We start from the raw sequence: 26,609 nt of genomic DNA on the forward strand, positions 1-26,609 counted from the left end.
ATTGGGGCACAGAGGCCGGGTGAGGCCAGCCTTGGATGGTGCTTTTGGCTCACTTATAATTGATGGCATTGTTAGCAGATGGGCAGTGTAGAATTCCACTGAGCGCTGCTGTGAGAAATACAACACGCCAGATGAAGGCAAGGGAGAAAGTATTCTGCAGGTGCCGTGGTGCACAAAGGCAATTCTTTTCCTCAGGGTTTGCTTTCCAGCCTCAGCAACTTAATACACAGCACAGGTGCTGCAGCTACATATACCAGCACAGCAGGTATATAGGAACATAGGAAGCTGCCTTATACTGAGTCAGGCCTTGGTCTGTTCAGCTCAGTACTTGTCTACACTGACTGACAGTAGTTCTATGAGGTTTCAGGCAGGACTCCCAGCTCAGCCCTCACTGGAGATGACAGGGCTGGAACGTAGAACTTTCTGCATGTAAAGCTTGTAGCTGGATTGAGGGACTAGATTTGGTTTTCTAAACTCTGGCTCTCCGGATTGACTCCAGCTCACATCATCTCTGATCATTGGTCATGGTTTCGGAGGCAGATGGGAGTTGGAATCTAACAACATTGCAGGGTCACAGATTAGCCGCTCCTGGAATAGATAGACAGGTTTTGACCTATCTAGACTTCTCTTAATGAGAGCTTCCCCTAAACCAGTGGTTCTCAGCTTTGGGTCCCCAGATGTTTTTGGCCTACAACTCCCATGATCCCTAGCTCACAGGACCAGTGGTCAGGGATGATGGGAGTTGTAGGCCCAAAACATCTGGGGACCCAAGGTTGAGAAAGGCTGCCCTAAACAGACTTCTGCTTTCATGAGAGAATGGCATGAGAGAGAGTAGAAGTGCCTGCAGGGAGAAAGAATAATCAGCAATAAATTGCCTTTCCCACTTCCGCTGGAAGGATCCTCTTCTGTACCTCAGTCCATGCATGGAAGAACCCTTGTTTGCAGATGCCAAGATAGGATCCAAGCTTTACAAATCAGGTTGATGGCAGAAGAACTTAGGAGAACGACATTTCCCATAGTCTCCTGCACTTCATTACTCTCTGAGGAAGTCAGACAGGGCAATAGAGACTGGAGTGGAGGGATCTTCCAAGCTTCTTTCTTCCGGTGGGTAGCAGGAACAGTTCTCGTGGGTGGGAGGGGGGAAAGATGCCAAAGGCAGGACGCATGGTCTAAAATGAGAAGCATGTCACATTCCAGAGACAGCAAGCAGAGGTTTGAAGAACCAGAGGCAGATCATACTGTCTATGGCTGGATCTAGACACATCAAAGAAGTGATTCAATTAAACATGTTGTAAACTTCATACAGGGAAGCTACAATTCCCAGCATGTTTCACAAACTACAGTTCCCAGGATCCTTTGGGGGAAGCCATGTGCTTTAAATTGCATACCCAAGTTAGAGCATCAGACTAACAGCATAGTTGTCAATGTTTTCCTTTTTTAAAGGGAAATTTCCTTATTCCGAATAGGATTCCTTGCAAGAAAAGGGAAAAGTTGACAGCTATGACTAACAGGCAATTTGGGGGGAACAAGTACAGCTACTTGCATCAGTGGATCAATGACATGGAAGAAAGAAGATGGTGGAAATGAATAGCCAACTAACACTACAATTTAAAATGGGGTGAAGAAGCTTTGACCCTCCAGATGTCACTGAACTACAACTCCCATCAGCCTCAGCAAATGTGATTATGGGTGCTGATTTTAAACAATATCTGGAGGCTTAAAGCTTTCCCACATCTATTTAAATACGTCCCCCCAAATGGGATTCCCTTTCAACCTATACCTAACACACAGACACAGACTCAAATTCAGAGAATTATTCAGAACAGTCTTCAGCACCACACTAATTTAAATGCCCCCTCCCAGAGATGCAACTTTCCCCCCATTTGGCAACTTAACCAGTTTTTCTCTTTCCAGTGGAGATTTCTTTCTGTGGAGATTATGCTCTTGGCCTGCCTATCAATGGCACTTGGATGAATTTTGTGCTGAAAACATCTCCGGCCTTCGGCGGCCCCATTGACAGCCCACCAAACTGGGGAGGTGTTTTTGTTGCACTCTGCGGAGACTTTGTTGGTAAAGCCTGATAAATAATCAGGGGCAGAATCATAGGAGAAGCTGCTGTGTTTCAGCTTGGATGTTCGAAAATTACCGATCGCATTTGAAAATATCGCTGAGTACAGCAAGTATTCCCTGTGGGTTACACATGGGGAAAAGAAGAACTGGATGCATTCAAAGATAAATTAAGGAGATAGGCTTGCCTCTTGTGCATTGCACAGTATTTAATGGGCAAGCCTGCTCTGTGCATTTTTTTAAAAAAAAATGTTCTGGGATTTGTCCGGTAATTTATCAATTGCTTACTGACCACTGAATTTACCAGGTATCATCAGACGTAGAGAGCATGCTGTGCGGGGAATGCATCTGCTTCATCCAAACCTGCTATTCATCCTAATGGAATGTTAATGGGAAACAGCCACTTGAGTTGATCAGTGCAAAAGGTTTTTTTAACAACCTTTTTTTTTTGGTTATCTATGTTAATAGCAAGGAAAACAATATGAAGAATGAACTGATTTGATGCCTAGCAGAAATAACGACTGCTGGGGGGGGACAGAATAATGTCTGCATCCATGAGCAAGATATTCAAAAGGAATTAAGTACACACAAAAAACTTACATGAATTTTTAAAAAGATTACTCGGCAGCTATACTGAATAGCGTCTCTAAACATTGCTATTAAATGTAGAAAATAAATTGGATTGAGACCCTTACTTCCTTTTATTATTATTTTTTTAGGAGATGAAATGCTTTATTACAATTAAACTCATCTGAAACTTATTATTCTTTCAGTATGCTAATTAATAGAGTAAAAGCATGGATTTCTTAATTAAAATACGATACCTCAGGGAAACTGAAATTAATTTTGATGTCCTAATAGAGCTACCATTATGTGATTAAATCTTCCCCAATACTTTATGTTTGTGGGTTGTTGTTTCTTTCTTTTTCTTTTTTTTTAAAGAGAGAGTAAATGTTTTTATTTAGTTTGCATTTGTAATAGATTTGTGGAATGACACCACTGCAATCTGTGCAAATGTGATGAGTCAGGAGAATTGCAAGAAAGGAAATCTGGATAATTCAGGGACCATAATCCACTCTTGGCAGATTCTTGTCCCGTTGTTGCTTCATCTCCATGCTCCATATAGTGTCAATGTTTTAAGGAGCTTTCCCACTCAAGGATACTGGTTGGATAGATATAATCAATGCTATTTTTCTTGAAAAAGGGGTGCCAGAACTCACCATGAATGGCTCACTTGTTCTCTAAGAATGGCAATGGTGCCCACCTGAGAGGAGCTGGAAATGAAGAAGAAGAAGAAGAGTTTGGATTTGATATCCTGCTTTATCACTACCCTAAGGAGTCTCAAAGTGGCTAACATTCTCCTTTCCCTTCCTCCCCCACAACAAACACTCTGTGAGGTGAGTGGGGCTGAGATACTTCAGAGAAGCGTGACTGGCCCAAGGTCACCCAGCAGCTGCATGTGGACGAACGAAGATGCAAACCCGGTTCCCCAGATTACGAATCTACCGCTCTTAACCACTACACCATGAGTTACGGTGAGTTCCATCTTAAAAAAACAACACCCTGGATATAACAGTTCTGACAGGTCTTGAGGTGGAAACAGCTCATGGAAAGCTGTCAGGCTCTTTGCCCACCATTTGCCAGACTGTTTCCCCACTAGCCCAATAAACTCTACTTTGACTAGCAGCAGCTCTCCAGAATCTGTCAGGTGGTGCCACAATATTAAAAACTGCTTAAAAACCACAAAAAAGCAAGGTGGTTCCTAATAACGTACACTCCAGGTATCCACAGCAAAGAGGTGCATCTTCAGCGTTCACCAGAAGCTGTGGAGAGGGATTTCCACAGCGTTGGGACTGTCACAGAGAATGCCCTCTCCTGGGCCACCAACCCCAAGGCTTTGAGGGTGGAGGAACTATCAAGGGGAGGCCTCTCTGCCCATCTCAGCACCCAAGAGGGTCTGCAGAAAAGGAAACAGTATTTCAGATATTTGGGGCCTGGATTGTTTAAGGCTCTCATGTGAGCGCCTTGAATTGGGCCTGGAAATGAACTGGCAACCAGTGCAGTTTTTTAAAAAATAAAATAAAATAGTGGTTATATGAGAATATGAGGACTAGTCGCCGGAAACCACAAGAGGAGAGAGTGCAGTTGTGCTTAGGTCTTTCCTGTGGGCTTCCCAAAGTGTAATGGCTTGGCTCTCCCACAGAAGCGAGACACCGGCAGTAATTATCTCAGGTTTATTGCTCAAACACATAAATCACTCCGGAGCTCCTTCACTCCGTGTCTGACTCCAAGTTAGCAGTTGCCGAGTCTAAACTCCACCCCTTCCTCTTCTTTCAACAGAGGAAAAAACCCTTTCACTTCTGCTCTTTTCCCCTCCTCTCACTGACCTTTTCGCGCCTTCGAGTTTTTGGGCTGGCTCTTCCCAGCCTCTCCCCTTCTATCTCTGAGCTATCTTCTGCTTGCTCTCTGAATTTTTCTGAAGCTATGCCACTCGGCTTCCCCTCCTCCCTCTCACATTCCAGTTCACATCCCAGTGTCCTTATCTCCCTTGGCTTGCTTAGATTCCCAGCCTCTGTCAGCTCTGGAACGAACCTGACACAAAGGTATTTGGGTGGCCAGTGTGAGTAAAGGATACTGGACTAGATGGACCCTTGTTCTGACCCAACAGGTTTTTCTTATGTTCTTATGATAACTAGGTTTCTTAGGCTCCTGGAATGTCCTCATCCACCAAGGCTGGTCATTGTCTCCCCCTAGACAGCACAGAAAGCAAGTGGGTGTCCTCTTCCAACTAAAACTTGCTTGAGGCAATAAGGCCTTCCTGAGATCTGGCAGGCACCTGCATCCTTTGGTTCTGGCTGCCATCTTGCTCCTCAGTTCTGCTTCCTGGTTTGTCATCTGGTCCTGACTCTTGCTCGTCATCCCTGACTTGTGGCTCACTTCCTCCTCCTAGTTTCTCCTCAGTTGGCAACTTAGCGGATTCTGAATATAAAGGAGAAGTTGCTACAACACAACAGAGGGCTTTCTTGTGGTCAGTGCTAATCTGCTGTGCTGGTAGAATAGTGCTGGTGTTTAACTGGATGAAGGGGGAAAGTGAGGAGATTTCACCCCTCCCATTCCAAGAATCTGCTGATGTTCTCTGCTGATTTTCCAGAGAGGAGGGGGCGGTTTCTGCTCTCTACTTATTCCACTCCAGCCTCACCTCAAAGAGAGAGAGAGAGACTGAGTGTTAGAGAGAGACTGTGTGTGATCTCTGTAGATAAGGTTGCTGCTAAGAGCAGCTGCAGACACTCAGTGCAGTTCAGCATTTTCGTTTAGACCTCATTTAGTTCTGTATATAGTTTGTATTATAGTTGTAGATAGAATAAAGAAGATATTCTACAGAGCTGCTCTCCGAGTCGTTTATGCTCTGCTATGCTCTGCTGTGCGACAACTGTCTTCTTGTGGAAGTGAATCCGGTGCTCACAACTCTAAGCTGTGAGTCCACAGCACTTTGACCTGTTCCTGTGCAGAAGGTGGTCTCTGGAAGTGCTACCCAGCTCGCCTAGCCCAGTCGGGGCTGAAGTGGATGAGTCCAGTTGGTGGCACTGGCTCAGGGGTGATGCTGACAGAAAGGCCCTTTTCACTTCTGCAAGAATTGGACGCAAGGTGGGCACCTGGTTTGGCAGGGACCGCATCAGAGTGCCCCCCTTCCTCCCCTTACCTTACTATCCTCAGGCATGCACAGCAGCAGCAAAAAAGACTCGTCTAGACAACCAGTGCTACCCGTGTCACCCACCATTTTAATACTCCCACAATGCCTATGGAGTCGCTCCGGAGTGACACTAGTTTAGGGCCCCAAAGGAAAGTAAAAGAGTGTGTATCAACCACACGACCACATGGAGGAAAAGTCTATCAATGGTTACTAGCCACGATGACCATGTCCTTCCTTCAGCATCAGAGGTGGCATCCCTTGAGAATAACAAGTGAGGAGAGTGTTGTTGCACTCAGATCCTGTTTGCAGGCATCCCATAGGCATCTGGTTTGCCACTGTAAGAACAGGACTCTGGAGAAAATTGGTCTTTGGCCTTCTTGTGTTCACAGCTGCCCAGCCTCCAGGGAAAGTATTGCTGACAAGCTCAGGTGACCTAGGCTTGTGACCTCACTCAGGGCTTGAGTCATTGACCATTCCATTCCTGATCATTCCAACCCCTGGCGCCAGGTCTGATTTGCTGGGTATTCTGTGTGGAATAAAAGTAAATGGACAATTGATAAATTGCCCTGGAAACTCTAGAAGCTCTGACAAAGCCATTTTCAGTTTGCAACCCTCCCAGGCCATTACAGAAGATGGAAAACAAAGCTTGCAAAAAGTTTCCCTTATCTAAAACTCATTACTATAGGATATAGGATTTAAACATTTGCTCTCGCTCTCTCTTTTCCCTGCCTTGCCGTTTGAAATCTATGGTTAAATTATCATCATGACCTAGTTCTTCATTTCAGTTAATTGCTAACATAAATAGTGAATTAGCTACTGAGAAAATTTGCAATAAACTGTTAATTGTTATTTTAAAGATTTTCTGCTTTATGTTTTGCAAAAACTCCTGATTTCAGTGCCGAAGAAGAGCAAGGCAGACTTTTTCTCCCCGTGATGAACTACCCAGGACTTGCTGCACAAGCAGTGTGTGTGACTTGTGTAGTTGAAATGCAGCTGAAGGAGAGTCAGCATAGCGGTGCCGCATCTTTAGCTATTACTGGGCTAACTGCAGTATCTCTGCAAACAGGCTCACGTCAGTGGAGTTACTGTGTGGGTACCAGCTGTGGCAAGACACATCAGACAAACCAAAATTCAAGGTGAGTCACAAAAGCAAATGTCACGTTTTTGGCACATTGATGTATTTGACAGAAAGACGAGGATTAGATGCAGAGGGAGGGGAGGTTGTTTAAGATCTCTAGGAATAAAAGAAAGAAGCTTCCAACTTGCATGTTGATTCATAGATTCAGTTCGTACTCTGCATTTTCAGCAGCAGAGAAGCCTTTAAAATGAGATGACTATAATGTGGCATATGGGTAGGTGATACATCCTGAGCTGATCTTATATCTTTATTTGCTTGACTCAAATATTAGTGGGTGCATTCCTTCTTCCCCATGTCCTGGAAAGCCAAAGAGTTGTGTTTCCAGATAGTGGTTGGTTTCACTGATGTTCACGTCTGTATGCCCAAAACATTCATGATCAGGCCTTGTGAAGCAGGGTAAGTGGGGTGTTGGTTGCTAGGCCTGCAGATCGATATGAGTGGAAGCTGGGGATTGGAGCATTTCTTGCTGGTATGACTTAGGAATTGATGGCACTCTAAAGCAGAGTTGTTAGAATCATAGAATCATAGAATCATAGAGTTGGAAGAGACCACAAGGACCATCGAGTCCAACCCCCTGCCAAGCAGGAAACACCATCAGAGCACTCCTGACATATGGTTGTCAAGCCTCTGCTTAAAGACCTCTTCCTTAGGGGGAAGGAAGAACTGGGGAGGTCCTCTCCCAAGCATAAGACTATACATTTTCTAAACAGATACTCCTCTCAGTTTTCTGTTTTTCCTTTGCCATTGGCAAGGCAAATTGTGAACTGACAGCAAAGCTTTGTTAACTGGTCTGAACAAACCCCAGTTTGCCAAGTTTGGACATGACAGCGAACTATGGGTGGAATGAAATGTCAGACTAATACAGTTGTCTGTCCCACCAATGCAAGTGTTTCTGCTTGCCAGATGGAACAACCTCCTCTCTCCCTATGCATGCCATTCTGGAGTTCTCCCAGCCCTCCAGAGCAGAACTGTGGGGGTTCAGGGGGCACATGAGGAGACAAAGCACCACAGCACTAGCAAGAATCCTTGCACTAACCCCATGTGTTAGCTGAATCTGGCCCTATGATTCTTACAAAACAGAAATGGTGAGCTACAAAAAAACTTCCATTAGGAGGATGGGTGGTGTGGCTTCCCCAAAATGGCCTCGTGGGCCAAACTGGGAGGCCTGGCAGGCCAAGTTTAGCCTGTGGGCCAGAGGTTCCCCATCCATGGTCCAGGCCAACAGCATTTCCTCTTGCCAACATTCATGCCTGTGGCAGAGAGGTTCATCCAGAAGACCTGCATCCCAGGCACCAAGGAGCAAACTCCTCCCATCAGTTCACTAAGATCTGAGGCATTGTTCCCATCTGTGAAGTTTGTGTCATTTTTGACCTGCCCTCTCTCTAGAGGTAGCTGTTGCCTTTGAAAACTGCATCATTATTGTCATCACACAGAGCTTCTTGAATTGTTTTTGCCTTAGGTATTTTCCCCAGCATATCATCTTCATGATTTACAAAATAACTAAGTGCACGGTTCTGTTATATTCCACAGATTTCAGAGGGACGCTGTTATTTGAATGGTCCAGACCATTTAAATTAATCAAATAACAAAATAACTGATCCGTCTGTAATCAGTTTCACGAACAATGGCAAGTCATTGGCCACTAGTTCTAGCTTACTAAATATGATAATATTTGGCATGACTATAAAAGTAAATTCTGGGGAAACTGACATTATTGTCAATAAAAATAATTATCTTCCACAAAAGAAAATTCAAGTAGGTTTCGAGGGGGGCTTTTTAAATAGAAGAAATATTGTAATTTTATACCAAGTCATATTTTCTTGCAGAATATTATGATTTAAAGTATTTCCCCCTGTTTATTATTGTTAATAATTATCAAAGGATATCATCATCATCATCATCATCATCATCATCATCAAACTGCAACACACACACACCAGCAATGTTTGGCTTGTCATTCATCAAAATCAATGCAATTAACTACTAGGTTAACAAAGTGTATAGAAATTAGTTATATTATTTTGTGTGTGCAAGTAAAAATTGACCAAACAGCCCTTACTGTAAGAACAGAATTTGCTTTAGCGGATAAACATCCTGTGCACATTGTTCCAGTATGGAGGACTATGTGCTATGTATTAATCTCATGCTGTTTCTACTATTTATAAGGAGCATGGGGGAAAACCAGCAGGAGATAAAAAGAGATATGACATTCTTTGATGACCATGAGAAAGACCTGAGGAAAAGGAAAGGGTTCTTACACAGGGCAGCCAAGGATTTCCAGTCTGTTCAATCCAAAGGCCTATCTGATTCACCAAAGTCCTATTTAGCCAAATATTTTGTCTCCAATGCTACCAATCCTGATTGCTCTGGAAAGTCCACAAGCAAGGCATGATGGCAATAGCCTTTTCTTGTTCCAAACATGTCTTTCTTTGAACACAGCCATTCCATTTAACTACCATGCCAGATAGCCCTTGTCTGCTCTGTCCTCTGCGATGCTGGCTACTTTTGTGTTTAGAAAGGATATTAATCTCATAGCCATAAGAACCTTTCTCCCCGAGTGAATTCCATAAATGAATTGTGTATCCTGTGCAGAACTATGTGGGAACATACCCAGAAAACTGCCTTGCACATAGTCAGATAATTTGTTGACCCAGCCCTTGTCTAACTGACAGCAGCTCTCTGGGACTTCAGTCAGAGATCTTTCCTATCACCTGCTACCTGAATCAGAGAATCATAGAAGTGTAGAGTTGGACGGGACAACAAGGATCATCTAGTCCAACCTCCTGCAATGCAGGAATCTTTTGCCCAATGTGGGTCTTAAACCCACAAAGCTGAACCTACAATCTCTGGCTCTACCTGAAGATGCCAGGGGTTAAATATGGGACCTTCTGCATGCTCGGCAACTGAGCAATGGTCACTTCATTCATTTTATTTGTACAGTGGTACCTCGGGTTAAGAACTTAATTCATTCTGGAGGTCTGTTCTTAACCTGAAACTATTCTTAACCTGAAGCACCACTTTAGCTAATGGGGCCTCCTGCTGCTGCCGCGCTGCCGGAGCATGATTTCTGTTCTCATCCTGAAGCAAAGTTCTTAACCTGAGGTAATATTTCTGGGTTAGTGCAGTCCGTAACCTGAAGTGTATGTAACCTGAGGTACCACTGTATGTCACTTTCCCACCAAAAGAAAGAAAGAAGAAGAAACATTTGCAAAGTGGGTTTATAACAAGGAAACACAGATGCATTTCAAACAAACATTATACAATTTCATAATAACAGCAAAACCAAAATATAATAGCATAAAGCCCACATTTCAATACTGTAAATTTAACATGACAAAAATTACAAGGGAGCTTCACAGTTTCACCTTAATCCTAGAAACACCCCTCCAACAATGTTGCTCACAGTCTCTCGCCTGCAGTAGCTTCTTATAACGCTTCCAAGGGCAAAGGGTGGGGTAGCTAAAACATCCCTCCCATGATGTTGTAGCTACATGCAAAGCAGACGTTCTTCCCATTGTACTTCCTGTGTCTTGCTCACATGAAAAGCAGCATGCTTTATCATTAACAGAATCCCATTATGGGACCTGGAATCCTTTCCTATTAATACAACCGTGAGCACAGAGGTAGAACCTAGTGATCAGTCACAAATGCATAGAAATCTGCCACTTGGATATTGCTTGGCTTACGGGCGTCATGGTTTTTACATCAGAGAACTATTCCACATCCTCTTTTGTTTTTTCAGGATCAAGCCTAAAGGTAAAGGGACCCCTGACCGGTAGGTCCAGTCGCAGACAACTCTGGGGTTGTGGCACTCATCTTGCTTTATTGGCCGAGGGAGCCGGCGTACAGCTTCCAAGTCATGTGGCCAGCATGACTAAGCCACTTCTGGTGAACCAGTGCAGTGCATGGAAACTCCACTTACCTTCCCGCTGGAGTGGTATGTATTTATCTACTTGCACTTTGACATGCTTTCAAACTGCTAGGTTGGCAGGAGCAGGGACCGAGCAATGGGAGCTCACCCCATCCCGGAGATTCGAACTGCCGACCTTCTGATCGGCAAGCCCTAGGCTTGGTGGTTGAACCCACAGAGCCACCCCTGTCCCTTTTAAGATCAAGCCTAGTATGGTGGTAATGTGAGCATAAGGAAGAAAATAAGCACATTTTGTAGGAAAGAATGAGCATCCGGTGCTTCAAATTTTGCTTACTAAAATAATGCAAAAATATGCAAAAGCTAAATTCTTATTACTCATTTCCATGCTGGCTTTCATTTTTACATTATTATTTTTTTGCTGGAAAAAAAAGAAACCAAGTTTCCAAACAATCAAATGAACATTAGCCACAAATGATAACAAATCATATTGACACTTCAAGAGCAAATCACTCCATTAGTAAAACATGTTTGAACTGCAAATTTTGTAGATATAAGTATTCTGTGTCAGTGCTGAATGGTTTGATAGCTGAAAGGCCTTAGCAACAAAGCTTACCAAACTTACTGATGTTCCTTGAATTATAATAATGAAACTAAGGTCGGATTTTGAACTGAGTGTTTTTGTTAAGCCTATACAAGTTCATATACAACTTCATGTTTGATGAAGCCACTTTATCAAAGTCACCGTGATTTTATTCCATGGATGGCATTGCGTTGTGCAGGAAGTGAAGTTCTGGGGCATTTTCCTCATTTGAGAATTTTCTTCATAAAGAACTTCCATTTTAAAAAAAGAACTCTTGCTTTATACAACTTAACTCAGCTGCATAACTACAATGATACCATCTGAGATATGCTGATATCCTTCCTAATCTGCAGTATACATTCTAGCTCTCTTAGTCCAATAAATCATAGAATTGCAGAGTTGAAAGGGACCCCAAGGGTAATCTAGTCCAGCCCCTTGCAATGTAGGAATCACAACTAAATAATCACTGACAGATGACCATCTGATAAAAGCCTCAAATGAAAGAGAGTTCACCACTTACCAAGGGAGTCTGCTCCATGATTGTACAGCTCTGTCTCAGCCAGCATGGCCAATGGTCAAGGGTGATGGAGGTTGCAATCCAACAGAAAGGCTGAAAGTTTCTAGCTAATCTACTGTTACTAAGGCTTCAGTTAAATGATATTGAAACATCTTGGAATGGGTTGACGTGGGTCAGCAACAGAGTCCTTGAATCCCCATGACAGGGTGAGCTCCCATTGCTCTGTCCCAGCTCCTGCCAACCTAGCAGTTCGAAAGCATGCCAGTGCAAGTAAATAAATAGGTACCACTCCGGTGGGAAGGTAAATGGCATTTCTGTGCACTCTGGTTTCTGCCACAGTGTTCCATTCCATATTTTTGCACAGTACGTCCTGAGATCAAGGAGCAAGTTTTAATCTATATTGTGACACAACTGGGTGCCATTTTGAATCATGATGGTAGCATGAACATTTCAAAACTGCACTGATTTTGTTTATTTGGTTCTTTCTTAGAATGGTGAATAATAATTTAAAAAGGAATGTGCCACCCTATTATCCTAAGCTAGCATGCATCTTGTGCCAATGAGTTCAGTAGGTTAAATAAATTACGCACTGGACTGGGAAAAAGATGAATTCCATACTATTTTATGAATAAACAGGAAGAGGGGAGAGCAATATGAGCTTGCCATATCATCTGCAATGGGACTTCAGTTTAGATATAATGACCTTGAGAGGGAACTAAAGGTACAAAGAGATATGAGGATAGATAACTATGAATGATAATTACTGTGGCTTTCAGTCTGCCAGGTATTACATGACAGCCTTTTCCTGCGTTGCCCTTTTTGTGGTCACTTAACAGTTGTGAATCATGCCTGTGTGATTCACACACAGATACGATACAATCTCCATGGCAACTTGGTCACTTGAGTTAGAAATACGAGCTGGCACAACTCAAGGTTACTCTCTCCCAATGCTTTTAGAGCTACCATTAGCTTTTTGATTTGGTCTCTATTGTGAAGCCAGATCTCCATACTTAAATGCCATTTCCATAGCAGTTTCTTGAATTCCAGTGTGCAGGGCATTTTACCTTGGAAAACAATTTCATTCCGTAAAGGATGACAGGAGGATGAAACCTCCCATCTTGCACATATGTGCCACATGCTTCTGTACTATTGAAAACATTGTGTTTAGCTTTGGGTAGACATCAAGTCACCAACCATGCTTCTTTTGCTGAGGCTCCGTCTGGAGCTAGACTACTGAGAGCTAAAAACAAACAACACAGAGAATCAAAAGGTTGGTTTGAATTCCAGGCGAATAAAAGCACAGAATCGGCCAATTTAATTTCTTTATGTGCTCTGTTTATTTTTCTTGCTCGTGTGTGTGTGTGTGTGTTTGTGTGTGTGTGTATCTTGATTGCAAGCATCGTCTCCCCCTGTTGTCCATACCCATAAAATGCAGTGATCAGAAATACGAGAAAGGCAATGTGTTTCTTTGCCGTTCTTTTGTAACCTGACATGAAGTAGACAGACACCTTCTGAAGTTTGTGCATGCTGTGCTTTCCCCCCTCCCTTGCTGCAACAAGAAAAGCCTTTTCTTTTAACCTGGCTTCCTTTGAAGAAGTGAATCAGGCAGCTTCATGGCCTCTCAAGGTAAGTGATTATATATAACCCATAAAGGGATGTTTACTAAAAAAAAAGGGGGGGGGGAGAAATAAAAAAGAAACCCACCCCTAATGGTATATAGCAATCAGCCATCTGATTAAATGGGAAAGTGACAACTCCAAGGAGTGGTAATTTCTGCTCTGACTATGCTGCAACTGAGGCGGAATAAAATCGAATGTCAGCTATAATATATAAACTTCAGCTTGCATTTCTTCACAGATGTGCAATGTTAGTTGTATCCTTACACCGGCACCTGTCTGCTTTTGCATACATGCTATTTATTAAACAATAGGAAACATAGAAAGGTCATGCTTCCATTCAAAGTTTCACATCCTTCAAGCACACTTCACCGGAGAATTATTGCGTCAGCAAGTACTGATCATTTGGAACATGGTTGACAAAATCCCCACTAACAAGCGTCTGAAGGACAATTGAGTGCAATCAGACTGAAGGGGCTAGTTCGTGCCATGTCTTCCCTTTAGTTTGAGACAGCTAACTCCTCATTAAAGGTGAAAATTGCCAGCAACTGGAAATCCTTTCAAACCGTTTCCCTTTAAAAAGGATAAAAATGAAATGTTATACTTAAAAATGAAGTCAAATTCTTCTCTCACATCTACCAGCCCGTCTCTTCAAATAGCACAGGTGTTAAAAAATTTGGCAAGAGGGTTCTCTGGAAGTACTAACAAGATCACACGCCAAAAAATTATACATGAAATGCTATTTTAATATGGATAGTTTTAATTTCTGGGTAATGTTTATGGCACTTCATGGCATATGCTATTGTAATCTTGGGGTGTGTGGATGTAGGTACTTTCTGATGCAGTAAAAAAGGTCAGTTGTCCCATCTGTAAAATGGGAGGGGGGAATGCATTGTTATTGTGAAGACAACAGGAAAACACTGTGCAAAATGTAATGTTCTGTTTAAATGCTAAGGAGTAGAATGGTGTTTAATGGAATTAGCAAAATCATTTAGAGCAAAGTATCCCAAAAGAAAAGGAACATAAAGCATAAATCTAAATCTAATCAGCAGCCAGTGGTTTAAAATATTGCAATTTATATGCTTTATCTACAGCATAGATAAGTGTGTGGAAAACTACTGGAATAGGGATCCCTTCATGTACCACCTTTGCAGATGCACAAAATAATGTATACCACTCCTCAAATTGCCTTAGATTTCCATGAATATTTAGTGCACCTGCTGCTTGATTTTCTCTAGCTTAAGTCTGAGTGACAGGGCAGACTTCACTTTCCCCCACCAGCCCCTTCTTTAAAAATGACACCTGTACTTGGCCAATAAAACTTCACGGCATTTCAGGAAACACAAGTTTGGCCAACGACAGGATTCTGTGAGGTAAAATGATGCAGGAGAGCATATGAAATATTTATGCCCCGGTTATGCATTTTTCAAAAGCCAGATAGAAATTCAAAGGGATTCCTCCTTCTTCCTGGGGTCTTGAGCTTTTGAAGGAAAGCTGTGGCTGCAATGATAAATTAAGATCAAAATACAATTACACGATGAAACAGGCATGCTCACAATGGAAAATAACGCAAAGGGGCCTCTTCTAAACCCACAACAGCCGAAAACTGTAACTTGGTGGTTTATGTCCAAATTGTAAAAGACACATCATTGTCACACAAGGTTTCTTCAGATGGGCCACCTTCCGTCTCTAAAAAGCGAGGTGAGCATGATCAGAGAAGGCAGAGATGAAGCTTCCTCTGACATGAAAGGAGATAGAAGAGAGTTGGTCAAGCCGTGAAAATAGAATGAAGCAGGACTGGAAAAGATAAAGATCCTTTACAGGCTATGCAGGTTGTATTCGGCACCATCTGCACTATACAATTAAAACAGTATCATACCACTTTGATGACTCCCCCAAAGAATTCTGGGAACTGTGGCATGTTCCCAGAGTTGTTAGGAAACCCCTATTTCCTCCAAGAGCTACAATCCTCATAGTGGTTTAACAGTAAACGCCAGACCCACCCAGTGTCCCTATTTTCCATGGGCAATCCCAGATTCAGAGAAGCTGTCCTGGTTTTTGATTTGACCCTTGAATGTCCCGCTTTTCCTCAGGACATCCCTATTTTCATGGGAGGGAGAAATGTTAGAAGGTATGGAGTTATCCAACCCTTGAGCCAAAGGCAGTGGCGTAGCTAGCTGCTCAGGTGTCCGGGGCAGTGCGCTTGCCCTGCAGCTGGGGGCGGAGCAAGCCGCCCATGGGGGCAGGGCAAGCCAAGGCTGGGTGGAGCCTCTCTGCAGCCTCCCCCTCAGCTGTAGGGCAGCTGAGGCGGTGGGCAGACGCAAGCCCTGCGCTGCTTGAAAAATCAGCGTGGAGCTTGCAGGCAGTTCATCTGCCTCCTCCCCCTCAGGAGAGACATGTGGCTCAGGCACGCTGCAGGCCCCATGGTGTGGCACCCAGTACCCCCCATCTCACCTAGCTACACCTCTAGTTTAGGCAGATTCATGGAGGAGACAGCTGTCAAAGGCTGTGCTCTGCCTGCAAAGTTGGAGGCAGCAATGCTCCTGGTTTCTGGAAATCACTCAAGAGGAGAGTGCTTCTGCAGTGGCATAGGAAGGGGCATGCAGTGGGTGCGGGAGTTATTTTTTCAAAACACATATTTTTGGCATTTTGTCACTCTCCTCAGTGATTACACCCGGGGTGGCCTGCACCCACCGCACCCCCCTTCCCACGCCACTGGTTGAAGGCAGCCCTGTATAGGGAATTTTAAAAACATTTAATGCTTTAATGCACTAATGTTGTGTTTTTTATATATGTTGGAAGCTGCCCAGAGTGGTTGGCGCAACCCAGTCAGATGGGTGGAGTATAAATAGAATGATGATGATGATAATGGAATAGGACATCCCTATTTTCATTGGAGAAATGCTGGATGGTATGCAATGCCTTTTCCCAGGGGACACTGGGATTCCCAGGATTCTTTGCCTGCCTTTGACTGGTAGGGCAGAAGGCAGAGAGGCCAAAGGCAGATGGAACAAGAGCAAATGACAGGCAGAGTCAAATAATTTTTGATTTTGTCCCCATCCTCTTCCTTGCTAAGTTCAACGAGGGCAACAGTGAGACTAAGGAGAAGGAAGTTGACTGCTGGTATTACTGTACATCCTGGAGTGGATGTAAGTAAGAAGCCAGGCAGTTGGGGGTTGGCTGAGGTTTGCAGAGCTGTGCCCCTTTCACCCTAATGGACCAGTCTGCATGATTGACCATGCTCCCTGCTTCAGACTTTTCAGCAACAAAGCTACAATGCAGCGTGAGGTGAGCTGAAGATGTCACAGAGGGCGTGTGACCAGCGGATGTGAGTCTCACATGATGGAGGTGGAATGTCTCAATCAGGCTGCTGTTATTGACCAAACTAGGACCTATTTTCAGTAAAAACTTTTATAATGTTTTCATGCAGCTATTTCAGGCCAAACTCAGAAACCAATGCAAGATCCTCTTCCCGGTTCTCCAGAGCCTCCAGCTCAAACAAAGACTTCAGAAACTACCGCTGTCTGGAAACAAGCCCAGCCTCCTGCCAGTTTGCCTCCTGGTCTGGAATACCTCAGCCAGGTCTTGTTCCACTTCCAATTACTGTAACTGTAAAATTATATATTAAATGTGTTTGAAGGGTCCCCTTTTAGATTTACTTCCACCTTTCCAAAATGATCTGTTGTGCCTTTATCTTTTTGTGCTTCCGTAAAATGCAGTAACAGATTATAATAATTTTCACTTTGGGATTCCCTGAGATGATCTGTCTTCCCTCGAATTTACTCCACATTTCACTCCAGATCTGCTCAAAACATTTTTTCTCTCTCCTCAGAAGCATAGCAATTCCAGATGGTGCATTTCCCCCCCTTTGGGGTAGTTATGAATTACCTTTGCAAGTGCCTCAGGGATGCCACACATCAACACAGCATGAACACTGTGTTGGCCGGTGTTGCTTCCTCCATTGGGGATGAAGTGGTGTTTTTGCTATTGGACAATTCCATCCTCTGCTTGACCTTTCCTCTACAGTAGGTAACTAAACACTTGCTCTCATTTCTTGGTTTGATGAAGTGTCGTAGGTAGGTTGCGCAGATGCATGCAAAATTTTCGTTTTATTTCTTTTCTGAAATACGACTTTTTCTAGAGTTGCCAAACCAGGGACAGAGGAACTGTGGCTCTCCAGATTCCCATCTGCTGAAGCCAGCACAACCAGTGGTCAGGTATGATGGGAAATAAGAACTGATGGGAATTATCCATCAATGTCTGGAGGGGCACAGATTCCCTATCCCTCTCCCCACCTCACAAACACCCCAAGACCTAGATTGCTCTTGAAGCTTGTCTGCAAGCCTTCTGCAATCCACCTGCAGACTTTTGAGGTATAGATTGTGCCCTGCTTTTTCTCTCTCCCCAATTTTGCTGAACAGCTAGTCTGATGAAGAACTCTGAATAAATTGAAAGCTCTTGGTTGATCTAACAAAGATATTACTATCCTGTAGATTTTGGGTTTCGCCCCTCCCATAATGAACCAACACCACTACCTACATTTGTGTCTTTTTGCTTGTTGTTTTGAGTTGAGCAAATGTTTAGGGAACCATCTTTCTTAGGTATTTTGCTGTTGTCTAGCTAGTCTTGCAAAGGACCCACTTATTCCATCTGATATTCTGCTGCAGGCTCAGATTTGTAGAATGAAAGAAGTCAGCTTTGAGGTTTTCTGAAAAGCAAAACTTTTGATTTCTAGCTGGACCCTAACTCTGGTGAAATCAAATCTAAATTACGGAGCCTTAGAACTCCTGTCACACCATCACTGTACTTAGATCTGAGGCTTCTTGCCTGGAAATATCATATGTGATCAAACACTTCCAAATACTCCATGAAAATTGTTAATAGAAAGCCTGTTCGACAACAAGGGCAAGAGCTGCTTCAGAGAGCAAATTTTTAGAATTGCAATTGGAGGTTGCCCCAATTTTTCTCCTGCCTTTTCTGTATCATAAAACAGGGTGAACCTAGAGACAACAAAAGGCACAAACTTGCATCTTGTCAAATTGCTTGTGCCAAGGGCATTACTGGGAAAGGAATTGCTATTCTTTGTAACCATGTGTTTGATTCTGATGTGGTTCTGATGTGGACATACAGTGGTACCTCGGGTTAAGAACTTAATTCGTTCCAGAGGTCCGTTCTTAACCTAAAACTGCTCCCGCTGCTGCCGCATGATTTCTGTTCTCATCCTGAAGCAAAGTGCTTAACCCAAGGTACTATTTCTGGCTTAGCAGAGTCTGTAACCTGAAGTGACTGTAACCCGAAGCATATGTAACCCGAGGTACCACTGTACATCAAATTCCTTACTTTTGTGGTGTTGTTTTTTCAATGCTCATATGTCCCATATGTGGTTAGAATGGGATAGAATTGAGTTCCCTGCTTCTCAGACTGCACTGAGGAGTAACTTCAGGTCTTAAGGCAGGAGTAGGGAACATGCTTCAGCCTGAAGACCACATTCCCTTCTGGGCAACATTACTGGAGTCAAGTGCCAATGGTGGGCGGGGTGAGAGGCAAAAGTATATTTTAATTAGACAAGGAATGTAAATTTTCAAAGCATTTTTTAAAGGAACAGCTTGCTGGATCATCCCAGTGGCCCATCTAATCCAACACCCTACTCTCGCAATGACCAGCCAGATTCCTGTGGAAAGCCTGCAAGCAGGACAAAAGCATACGTTCTAACTTTTTCCAATGCGAAACCAGGACTTGCATCTTCTGGGACGTGCTCCAGGGCAGTGGCGTAGCATGGGGGGTGCAGGGGGGGCCAGCCGCAACATCTTGGGGGGGCGCGCTCACACTTGCAGCTCTCTGCCCCTACCTGGCTCACTCACTCTCTCTCACTGCAGTGCTGGCTGTGCGAATCCGATCCGAGCCACCGGGTCACTGCCCACTGTGGAGGGGAGGGTGCCAGGCGTGTGGTGCGGTGCGGAGAGAGAGCGAGGGACTATCAGGGGGAGGGACAGTGCAGCGGGGGGGGGGCGCAAATTACTTGCCTTGCCCTGGGTGCTGACAACCCACGCTACGCCACTGCTCCAGGGCGAGTCATGTAGACATGCGCCTCGCTCCTGCCCTGAAAAACTGCTTTTTGGGATGCAAGAACTTGCACAGCACCCACAAATGCCCATTTGTGTTTTGGGCGCCACACAAGATTGTGGTTCCAACAAAGCACTTTTAAAAGTGTGAGAGTGTCGCACAAGAGAACGTGAGATCATGGCACCCAAGACAGCCGCTAAGATCCTGGGATGTCTCATTTTTCCCCAGGGGACTTGGGAAATATGCATAAGTGGAAGAGCACTCTGCCCACCTGCTATTTCCAGAAGGTGGCATCCAGGGCTGCCGCTGGCAGAGGAGGCAGAACATAGGCATCATAGACAATAGCCTTGTCCTTCCTGAATTTATATAATCCTTTTTAAAAAGCCATTCAAGATGGTGGCCATCGCTGCCACTTTGGGGGAGCAAATTCCATAGCACATGAAGAAGTGCTTTGTTTTATCTGTCCGGAATGTTTCAACATTCAGCTTCATAGGATGCCCACGAGTTGTAGTGTTATGAGGGAAGGAGAAAAACTCTACCCACTATCTCCATGAGAGGCATAGAATGCCCTGCTTCCATGTGAACGTGCCTGGACTTTAGGATTGGCCTCAGGGGTGCTGCTCCAGGTCAGTTCGCTCCAGTTGCAGCCTCTCTGTGCTCCATAGCTGTGGTGCATTCTCCATGCCATGCATAATTTTATAAACTTCTATTATGTCCCCTCTCCTTTCATCTAAACTAAGAATATCCCAATTGACCATCCTTTCCTGGTAGGGGAGTTATTACATTTCCTTGATCATATTAGCATTTATTTGTTTAATAAAAAAAATGTGTACAGTAGGCCAGTTTACACACACACACACACACACACACACGCACACACACCTCTATTCTCCACCCCGGCTTGAGCAAACTGTAATATTACCCTAAAAGCACTTTCAGCCCAAATTTAAAAGCAGAAACCCAACATGAGGGATATTGAGTTTAGCAACACTGCTGCCATATGTAGATTTTACACTGCTGATGTATGTACTGGTTATACTCATTTGCTTTTGTTGTGACTGTTTAAGTTTTGCTTGTCTTTTAATTTTGTTGGGATTTTTTTAATTAAATACGTAAAGGTATTAACAGCCCAGGGGACATACTGTAGTTTAATTGGGTGCTGTATAAATGCCAGATAAAAATAAATACTATACTATACTGCATCTAGTATTTTATGCAACACACTATTATTTATTAGTGCTTGATGATGTTGAGTATGAAAATCTCCAGATATTTTCCATGTTCCACAATTCTCACGTTTTCTTATTTATTTTCATTTCTGAACAGTTGGACCAGATCATTATTCACCAGCAAGTGGAGCTTCTCCAAGGTACTGCACATTCCAGCTCAGCCCTTGTTAGAGATGCCAGAGCCATTTACTTCTAACCCATATCACTTTTGCTTCTGTTGACCCATCCACCTGGTCCCTCATTTTTGCACCAAGATGCAATGTCTATTTCTACCTCTATAAAAACCGCATGTAACGATATTTTTGAAGACATTCTCTCTCAAAACAACACACCTTATAAAACGTATTTTCTGTTGTTGTTTTTTAAAAATAAAAATAAAAATCTAATCCAGAAGGAATTAGCCTTGGATCAAATTCAAATGAATCAAAAGGGTCATCAAAAATATCTCTTTTTTAGGCTAAATGCATTTCTACCTGTTTGGCTTTATTTAGTTATACTTGGGACAGAGACCTGCAGCAAGTATGAGATTAAAAACCACCTGGGACAGAGAGTTTACTTTGCAGTGGAAGAAAATGGTTGCTTTGATCGTAACTTCTGCTCGCCGCTGAGGTCTTTTACCATAAGGATTACAGACAACACAGGTCAAGAGGTGATCACAGTGAACAGACCTTTAAGGTGTAATAGCTGCTGCTTTCCATGTTACCTGCAAAAGGTTGGTTAATCCTAGTAGCAACCCCTTTTATCAGTTTGCACGTTTCCTTTACATCTGTATGCGCATTCTGATGGCGACAGTTTAGAACTGCGCCTGAGTGTGCATTCATCTGAAAGACGGAATGTGCTTCAGAATAAGCACCCCATTTATTCCCTTTATATTGCATTTGCCCTTCTTTAAAGGAATCCTGCAGAAGGGGGATCGTGCACAGGGAATGGGTGCATGAGATTGGGCTTTTACTGAGTGTGCTTTTTTCTTCCTCCATGGTCTTTCAGACTGAGAAGGGGCAGCCTCACTTGCAGTTTCCGGGTTCCTTTGGTGTTGGTGACAGGATTCATGTCCAAACTAGGCATAGCTTCAATTGCATAGCTAGGAAGCACACCAATATTTATTCCTTCCTTTAATTATGGGCATGGGGAGGGGTGATTTGCATTGAGACCAGAGCAGGGGGCTGGGAGAGCTAACCCAGGGGTAGCCATCCCCGGGATATCCAGATAATGCTGGACTAAGCTCCCACAATCCCTGAGTATTGGCCATGCTGGCAGAGGCTTATGGGAGTTGTAGTCCAACAACATCTATAGGGCACCATATTGGTTGCCCCTGCGCTAACCCATCAAATGTCATTTCCTTAAAACCTTCAGCAATTATCTTCGAAAGCCACTGGTTAGATTAACTTCTTATTTTCACTGTCCAATAGTTAGAAGTTCAGTCTCCTCCTGGGACTACAGTTGGCTACGTGGTGCAGAAATGGGACCCTCTCTTGCCCAAGTTCACTATCAGGAATGAAAGCAATGAAGATGTGTTGAAGATCATTGGCCCTTGTGCAACATGCGGTTGTTTTGGAGATGTTGACTTTGAGGTACTTTTGATAACATTGTGATTTGTGTGTGTTTTCAGTTTGCAAAATATGGGGAGAGGTGGAATGAATTAAAATGACAGCCCTCACTAAACCAATTTATTCGTCTTGTGTGCTGCATTTTCAGGGGGAGGGGAAAATGTCCACGTCAAAATAATGTAATTTATTTATTTAATGGTTTTCTAGTCCACCTTTTAGGACTATAAAAGCAGTTCACAAAAGTCAGTGAGACTTCAATCCTGAGCCCCACTGAACTCTAAACGTGCTGTAAGACACATATTTCAAAAAAGCATTAAAAATAAGACCAGTAAACTAAGAACTAAAGCAGCAGCAATTAAAATCATGAAAGCTATCAATCAAGTGCCAAGCAGAACAAAAACACGTTTAAAATCTGCTATAAAGCTATCTATGAGGTTTGCTTTTTTTAATGTTCACATTTTCAAAATATTTAAACTAAGCTGACTGCAGTTTGCAGCCTCTGAATGTCACTTAAATTATTGGCTTGTGCTTCATTCCCTTATATGCCTTGTTTTCTACTGCTTCCATAAGCGGCTCTTGCAGGAGGGGATGTATGGGGGGTGCTTGTGGTGACAACTGCATAAAGGTTCCATAGTATTCACACCACAAATGCATTACATGATCAGTGCCATCAGCTCTGTCAATAAAAAAGAATTTTGTGCATTGATTTGAAGAAAGCAGATAGAAGGAAGTTTTTCTTCCTCCCTCCCTCCCTCCCTCCCTCTCTCTCTCGAACTAGAATCAATGTATTTATTGTATTAAATGGCTATGCCAGTTTCAGCCCAGATTAAAATGTGGTTTGTGTTACTTGATAAGGTTTCATTGGAGATAAAATACCTATATTGAATTTAAGCCAGCTGGCGATTAAACACTAGGCATTTAACTGAACTCTCCTTTTCTGATGTACACAGCTTCTCATTTCTGAAATTCATTTGCTCTCTTAAATAGCTCCAATGTCATAGTTAACCACCACTTAATCCCACTCACCCACACTTCCAAATATTTGAGGAATGTTCTCCATGCATTCCTTTCAGTTCTCATATGTTCTTTTCCTTTCCTGCAGGTAAAATCTCTCAACGGAATGTCAACTATTGGCAAGATTTCCAAGTATTGGTCTGGATTTGTCAATAACATCTTTACCAATACAGCCAACTTTGGTATTCAGGTTCCTGTAGACCTTGACGTAAAAATCAAGGCTGTAATGATTGGTGCTTGTTTCCTCTTAGTAAGTATACCAGCAAAGGCAAAGTCCTCTCTTTCCTCAGTCCAATCCTTCATTCCTTAAATGCCTACATTTTAGAAGCAGTCCTGGGAGACTGGGCTGAATGGATACTTGAATCTGGGTTTCCTGCACCTAAACCCAACACACTATGCACCATAACACATTTGTTTATGATTCATCATATTCTCTACCCACACAGGCAATTCTGTGTATGGTACACAACTGCATTGAAAAACAATTATTTTAATCCTATAGCCCACCGCTCCTCCCAAAGGAGCCCAGAGCAGCAAAATGCAACACATTTATTTAGATACTAAATGCATTAAATACATCTAAAACCAGTCAAGTATCTTCCTAGCTAATCATTTCAAAGTTGCTGGGAACAGTATCTGTTAGCTATCAAAGTCTGGTTGAACAGGAATGCTCTTAAATCACCCCTGAATGCTAGTAATGGAGACAGAGATACCTCACCAAGGAGGGCATTTCATAAATGGGGAGCCAACACCAAAAAGGCCTTGTCATGAGTCAATGCTCTCTGGGTAGTTCCCATAAGTGACACCACCACACATCTGGAACCTACTGAAAGCCTAAGGCAACACTCACCTGCTCTTAGTATGTCGTATAATTTGCCAAGGATTTTCATTATCTTAAATTCAGATTTTACATCATTCTGGATAGCGGCGGGTAGTCATAGTATCCTTTGATCTAAAGAATCGTATGAGGCAGAAGCAGCTTGCTGAGGGAGGCAGAGCATCATTTGCCCTTCACCAACACGGTGGCACTGTGGGTTAAACCACAGAGCCTAGGGCTTGCCGATCAGAAGGTTGGCGGTTTGAATCCCCGCAACGGGGTGAGCTCCCGATGCTCGGTCCCTGCTCCTGCCAACCTAGCAGTTCGAAAGCACGTTCGAAAGTGCAAGTAGATAAATAGGTACCGCTCCGGCGGGAAGGTAAACGGTGTTTCTGTGCACTGCTCTGGTTCACCAGAAGTGGCTTAGTCATGCTGGCCACATGACCCGGAAGCTGTACGCCGGCTCCCTTGGCCAGTAAAGCAAGATAAGCACCGCAACCCCAGAGTCGTCCGCGACTGGACTTAATGGTCAGGGGTCCCTTTACCTTTAACCTCGCCATTGCCTTTCTCTTCCTTCTGATAAACAACCACAGCCCACCTGCTTAGAAGGTAGCATAGTGGCTCCAGACCATATATTAGGCCACTTCTGATGAGAACTTGCAGTCCATTGGAGTTAGTTCTCACATGCATGTTTGTACAGGTTTGCCCTAAATGTGAACCCTTCGTACATGAACTCACAAGTACCCAATCGGTGCTTGAGCTGGCAGTGGGACCATGCTAGTTAGCCATGCCTCCATGTTCCACACCATGCTGCCCTGACTTTCCATGTATTGACACAGACATCTCCAAAGGGGAGTCTTCTAGTATGTACAGGAAGGCTTCCCCTTGGTGGACATCCTCTGCCCCAATTTGGGAGGAAGGGTATAAGCACATCCAATGATAAGCCAAAGCACCAGCAATATAAACCACGCATTAATCTCAAAACCAGCATAAAATGGATGTTGAATTCAACATAGGGATAAACAGATAGTTGCATCAGTGTGAAAATTTCCCCTTGCTCAACAGAAACAATCTCCCCCTCTTTCCCCCCCTACACAGCCCTCAATTCTGTTTTGGGGTAATTCCCCCAACCCTCTAGAACAGATTTGGGGGCATGTGTGTGGGGAGGAGAGGGAAAATTCAACTGAAATGTAGTTGAGGTTCACCCAATTTATTTATTTGACAAAATTTATAGACTGCTTAATAAATAAATCTCTAAGCAAGTTACATAAAATGTAGATATAGGCCAACTAACTACCCTCATGTATACGCCATGAAACATTAAAAGCTTTAGATGAAAGACATGTTTTTAAAACATTGCTTTAAAAAAGGTAAAGGACCCCTGGATGGTTAAGTCCAGTCAAAGGCGACTATGGGGTTGTGGTGCTCGTCTCGCTTTAGGCTGAGGGAGCCGGCGTTTGTCCACAGACAGCTTTCTGGGTCATGTTGCTAGCATGACTAAACCACTTCTGGCGCAAAAGAACACCGTGACAGAATCCAGAGTGCACAGAAATGCTGTTTACCTTCCCGCCACAGTGGTACCTATTTATCTACTTGCACTGGCATGCTTTTGAACTGCTAAGTTGGCAGGAACTGGGACAGAGCAAAAGGAGATCACCCTGTCGCGGGGATTCAAATTGCCGACCTTCTGATCGGCAAGCCCAAGAGGCTCAGTGGTTTGTCCAATTGCTTTCACTGACCACTCCTGAAACAAGCCCCCTGAACTAAATCTCAAGGTACGGGGAGGACCATATGAGTACCAAGCCATTCAGTGCTTTAAAGGTAAAAGCTAACTAGCATGTTATAAAAATTGTAAAGGTGCCTAATGATTCAGTTGTTAGCCTAACCCTTCAGTCCGACAAGGCAAGAAATAAAATTATCTCCATACTTTAAAGCCGTCTGATTTCTTCTGATGCAAAACTGTCTTTCCTCAGAAGAACTGCTTTAATGAAACCCTACAAGTCAGCCTTTTGATATTAATTGTTGCCTTTTTGTATCTTCCTCATCATTCACAGTTTATTTATTTGTAGGACTTAATGTTCTTTGAGAACTCCTTGGACGGATTGTAACAAGGAAGATGATAGGAACAATAAAATATGCAAACTACAGTTCAGTAAGTAAGAACGAAACATAAATTGGTCGCCTTTGCTTTGAAGACTTATACATAAGACACTTTCTAATTCTTTTTCATTTTCTTCCAGCAGTCCCTTGAGCTCTGGATATTACTTTTGAACTGTACGATCCTATGTTTTGTTTGGGGGGATTTTTTGTAAGAAGAAAAAAAGCGGGGGAGGCAATGACCAATGTTTATTAAACTATAAGTTACGTAAATAATTATTTTCTCATTTTTATTGTGTAGATGATTGCTAAATATACTGTTTACAGAGAGAAAAAGAGGGCACGCACACTCAACATTGCTT

At 43.3% G+C, this 26,609-nt stretch overlaps 1 protein-coding gene across 2 annotated transcripts; it reads left to right on the top strand.

Annotated features, from left to right (window-relative positions):
• The first annotated feature begins 6,265 nt into the window (after window positions 1-6,265).
• Window positions 6,266-26,523, top strand: PLSCR5 (phospholipid scramblase family member 5). 2 transcript variants are annotated; one of them, XM_083442953.1, is made up of 10 exons: window positions 6,266-6,299; window positions 6,655-6,894; window positions 13,459-13,490; window positions 16,911-17,062; window positions 20,870-20,912; window positions 21,264-21,484; window positions 22,182-22,343; window positions 23,422-23,583; window positions 26,220-26,302; window positions 26,391-26,523. In XM_083442953.1, exons 2-9 carry the CDS (start codon window positions 6,692-6,694, stop codon window positions 26,256-26,258), a joined length of 1,014 nt encoding a protein of 337 aa, XP_083299079.1. In that variant the 5' UTR covers window positions 6,266-6,299; window positions 6,655-6,691; the 3' UTR covers window positions 26,259-26,302; window positions 26,391-26,523. The 2 variants fall into 2 exon arrangements, with proteins under 2 accessions (XP_083299079.1, XP_083299080.1); XM_083442954.1 differs by lacking the exon at window positions 6,266-6,299 and having other exon boundaries at window positions 6,822-6,894; window positions 13,424-13,490.
• Window positions 26,524-26,609: the final 86 nt, after the last annotated feature.

The sequence above is a fragment of the Podarcis tiliguerta genome (assembly GCF_965153285.1).
Source record: "Podarcis tiliguerta genome assembly, chromosome: 5".
NCBI lineage: Eukaryota > Metazoa > Chordata > Lepidosauria > Squamata > Lacertidae > Podarcis > Podarcis tiliguerta.

Bases quoted from the DNA above. Each gene is read 5' to 3' on its own strand.
- PLSCR5 (XM_083442953.1), top strand. From the start codon at position 6,692: ATGAACTACCCAGGACTTGCTGCACAAGCAGTGTGTGTGACTTGTGTA. The intron at 6,895-13,458 runs GTGAGTCACAAA...CTTCCTTTGAAG, and splicing joins CAGACAAACCAAAATTCAAG to AAGTGAATCAGGCAGCTTCA. The intron at 20,913-21,263 runs GTACTGCACATT...GGCTTTATTTAG, and splicing joins GCAAGTGGAGCTTCTCCAAG to TTATACTTGGGACAGAGACC.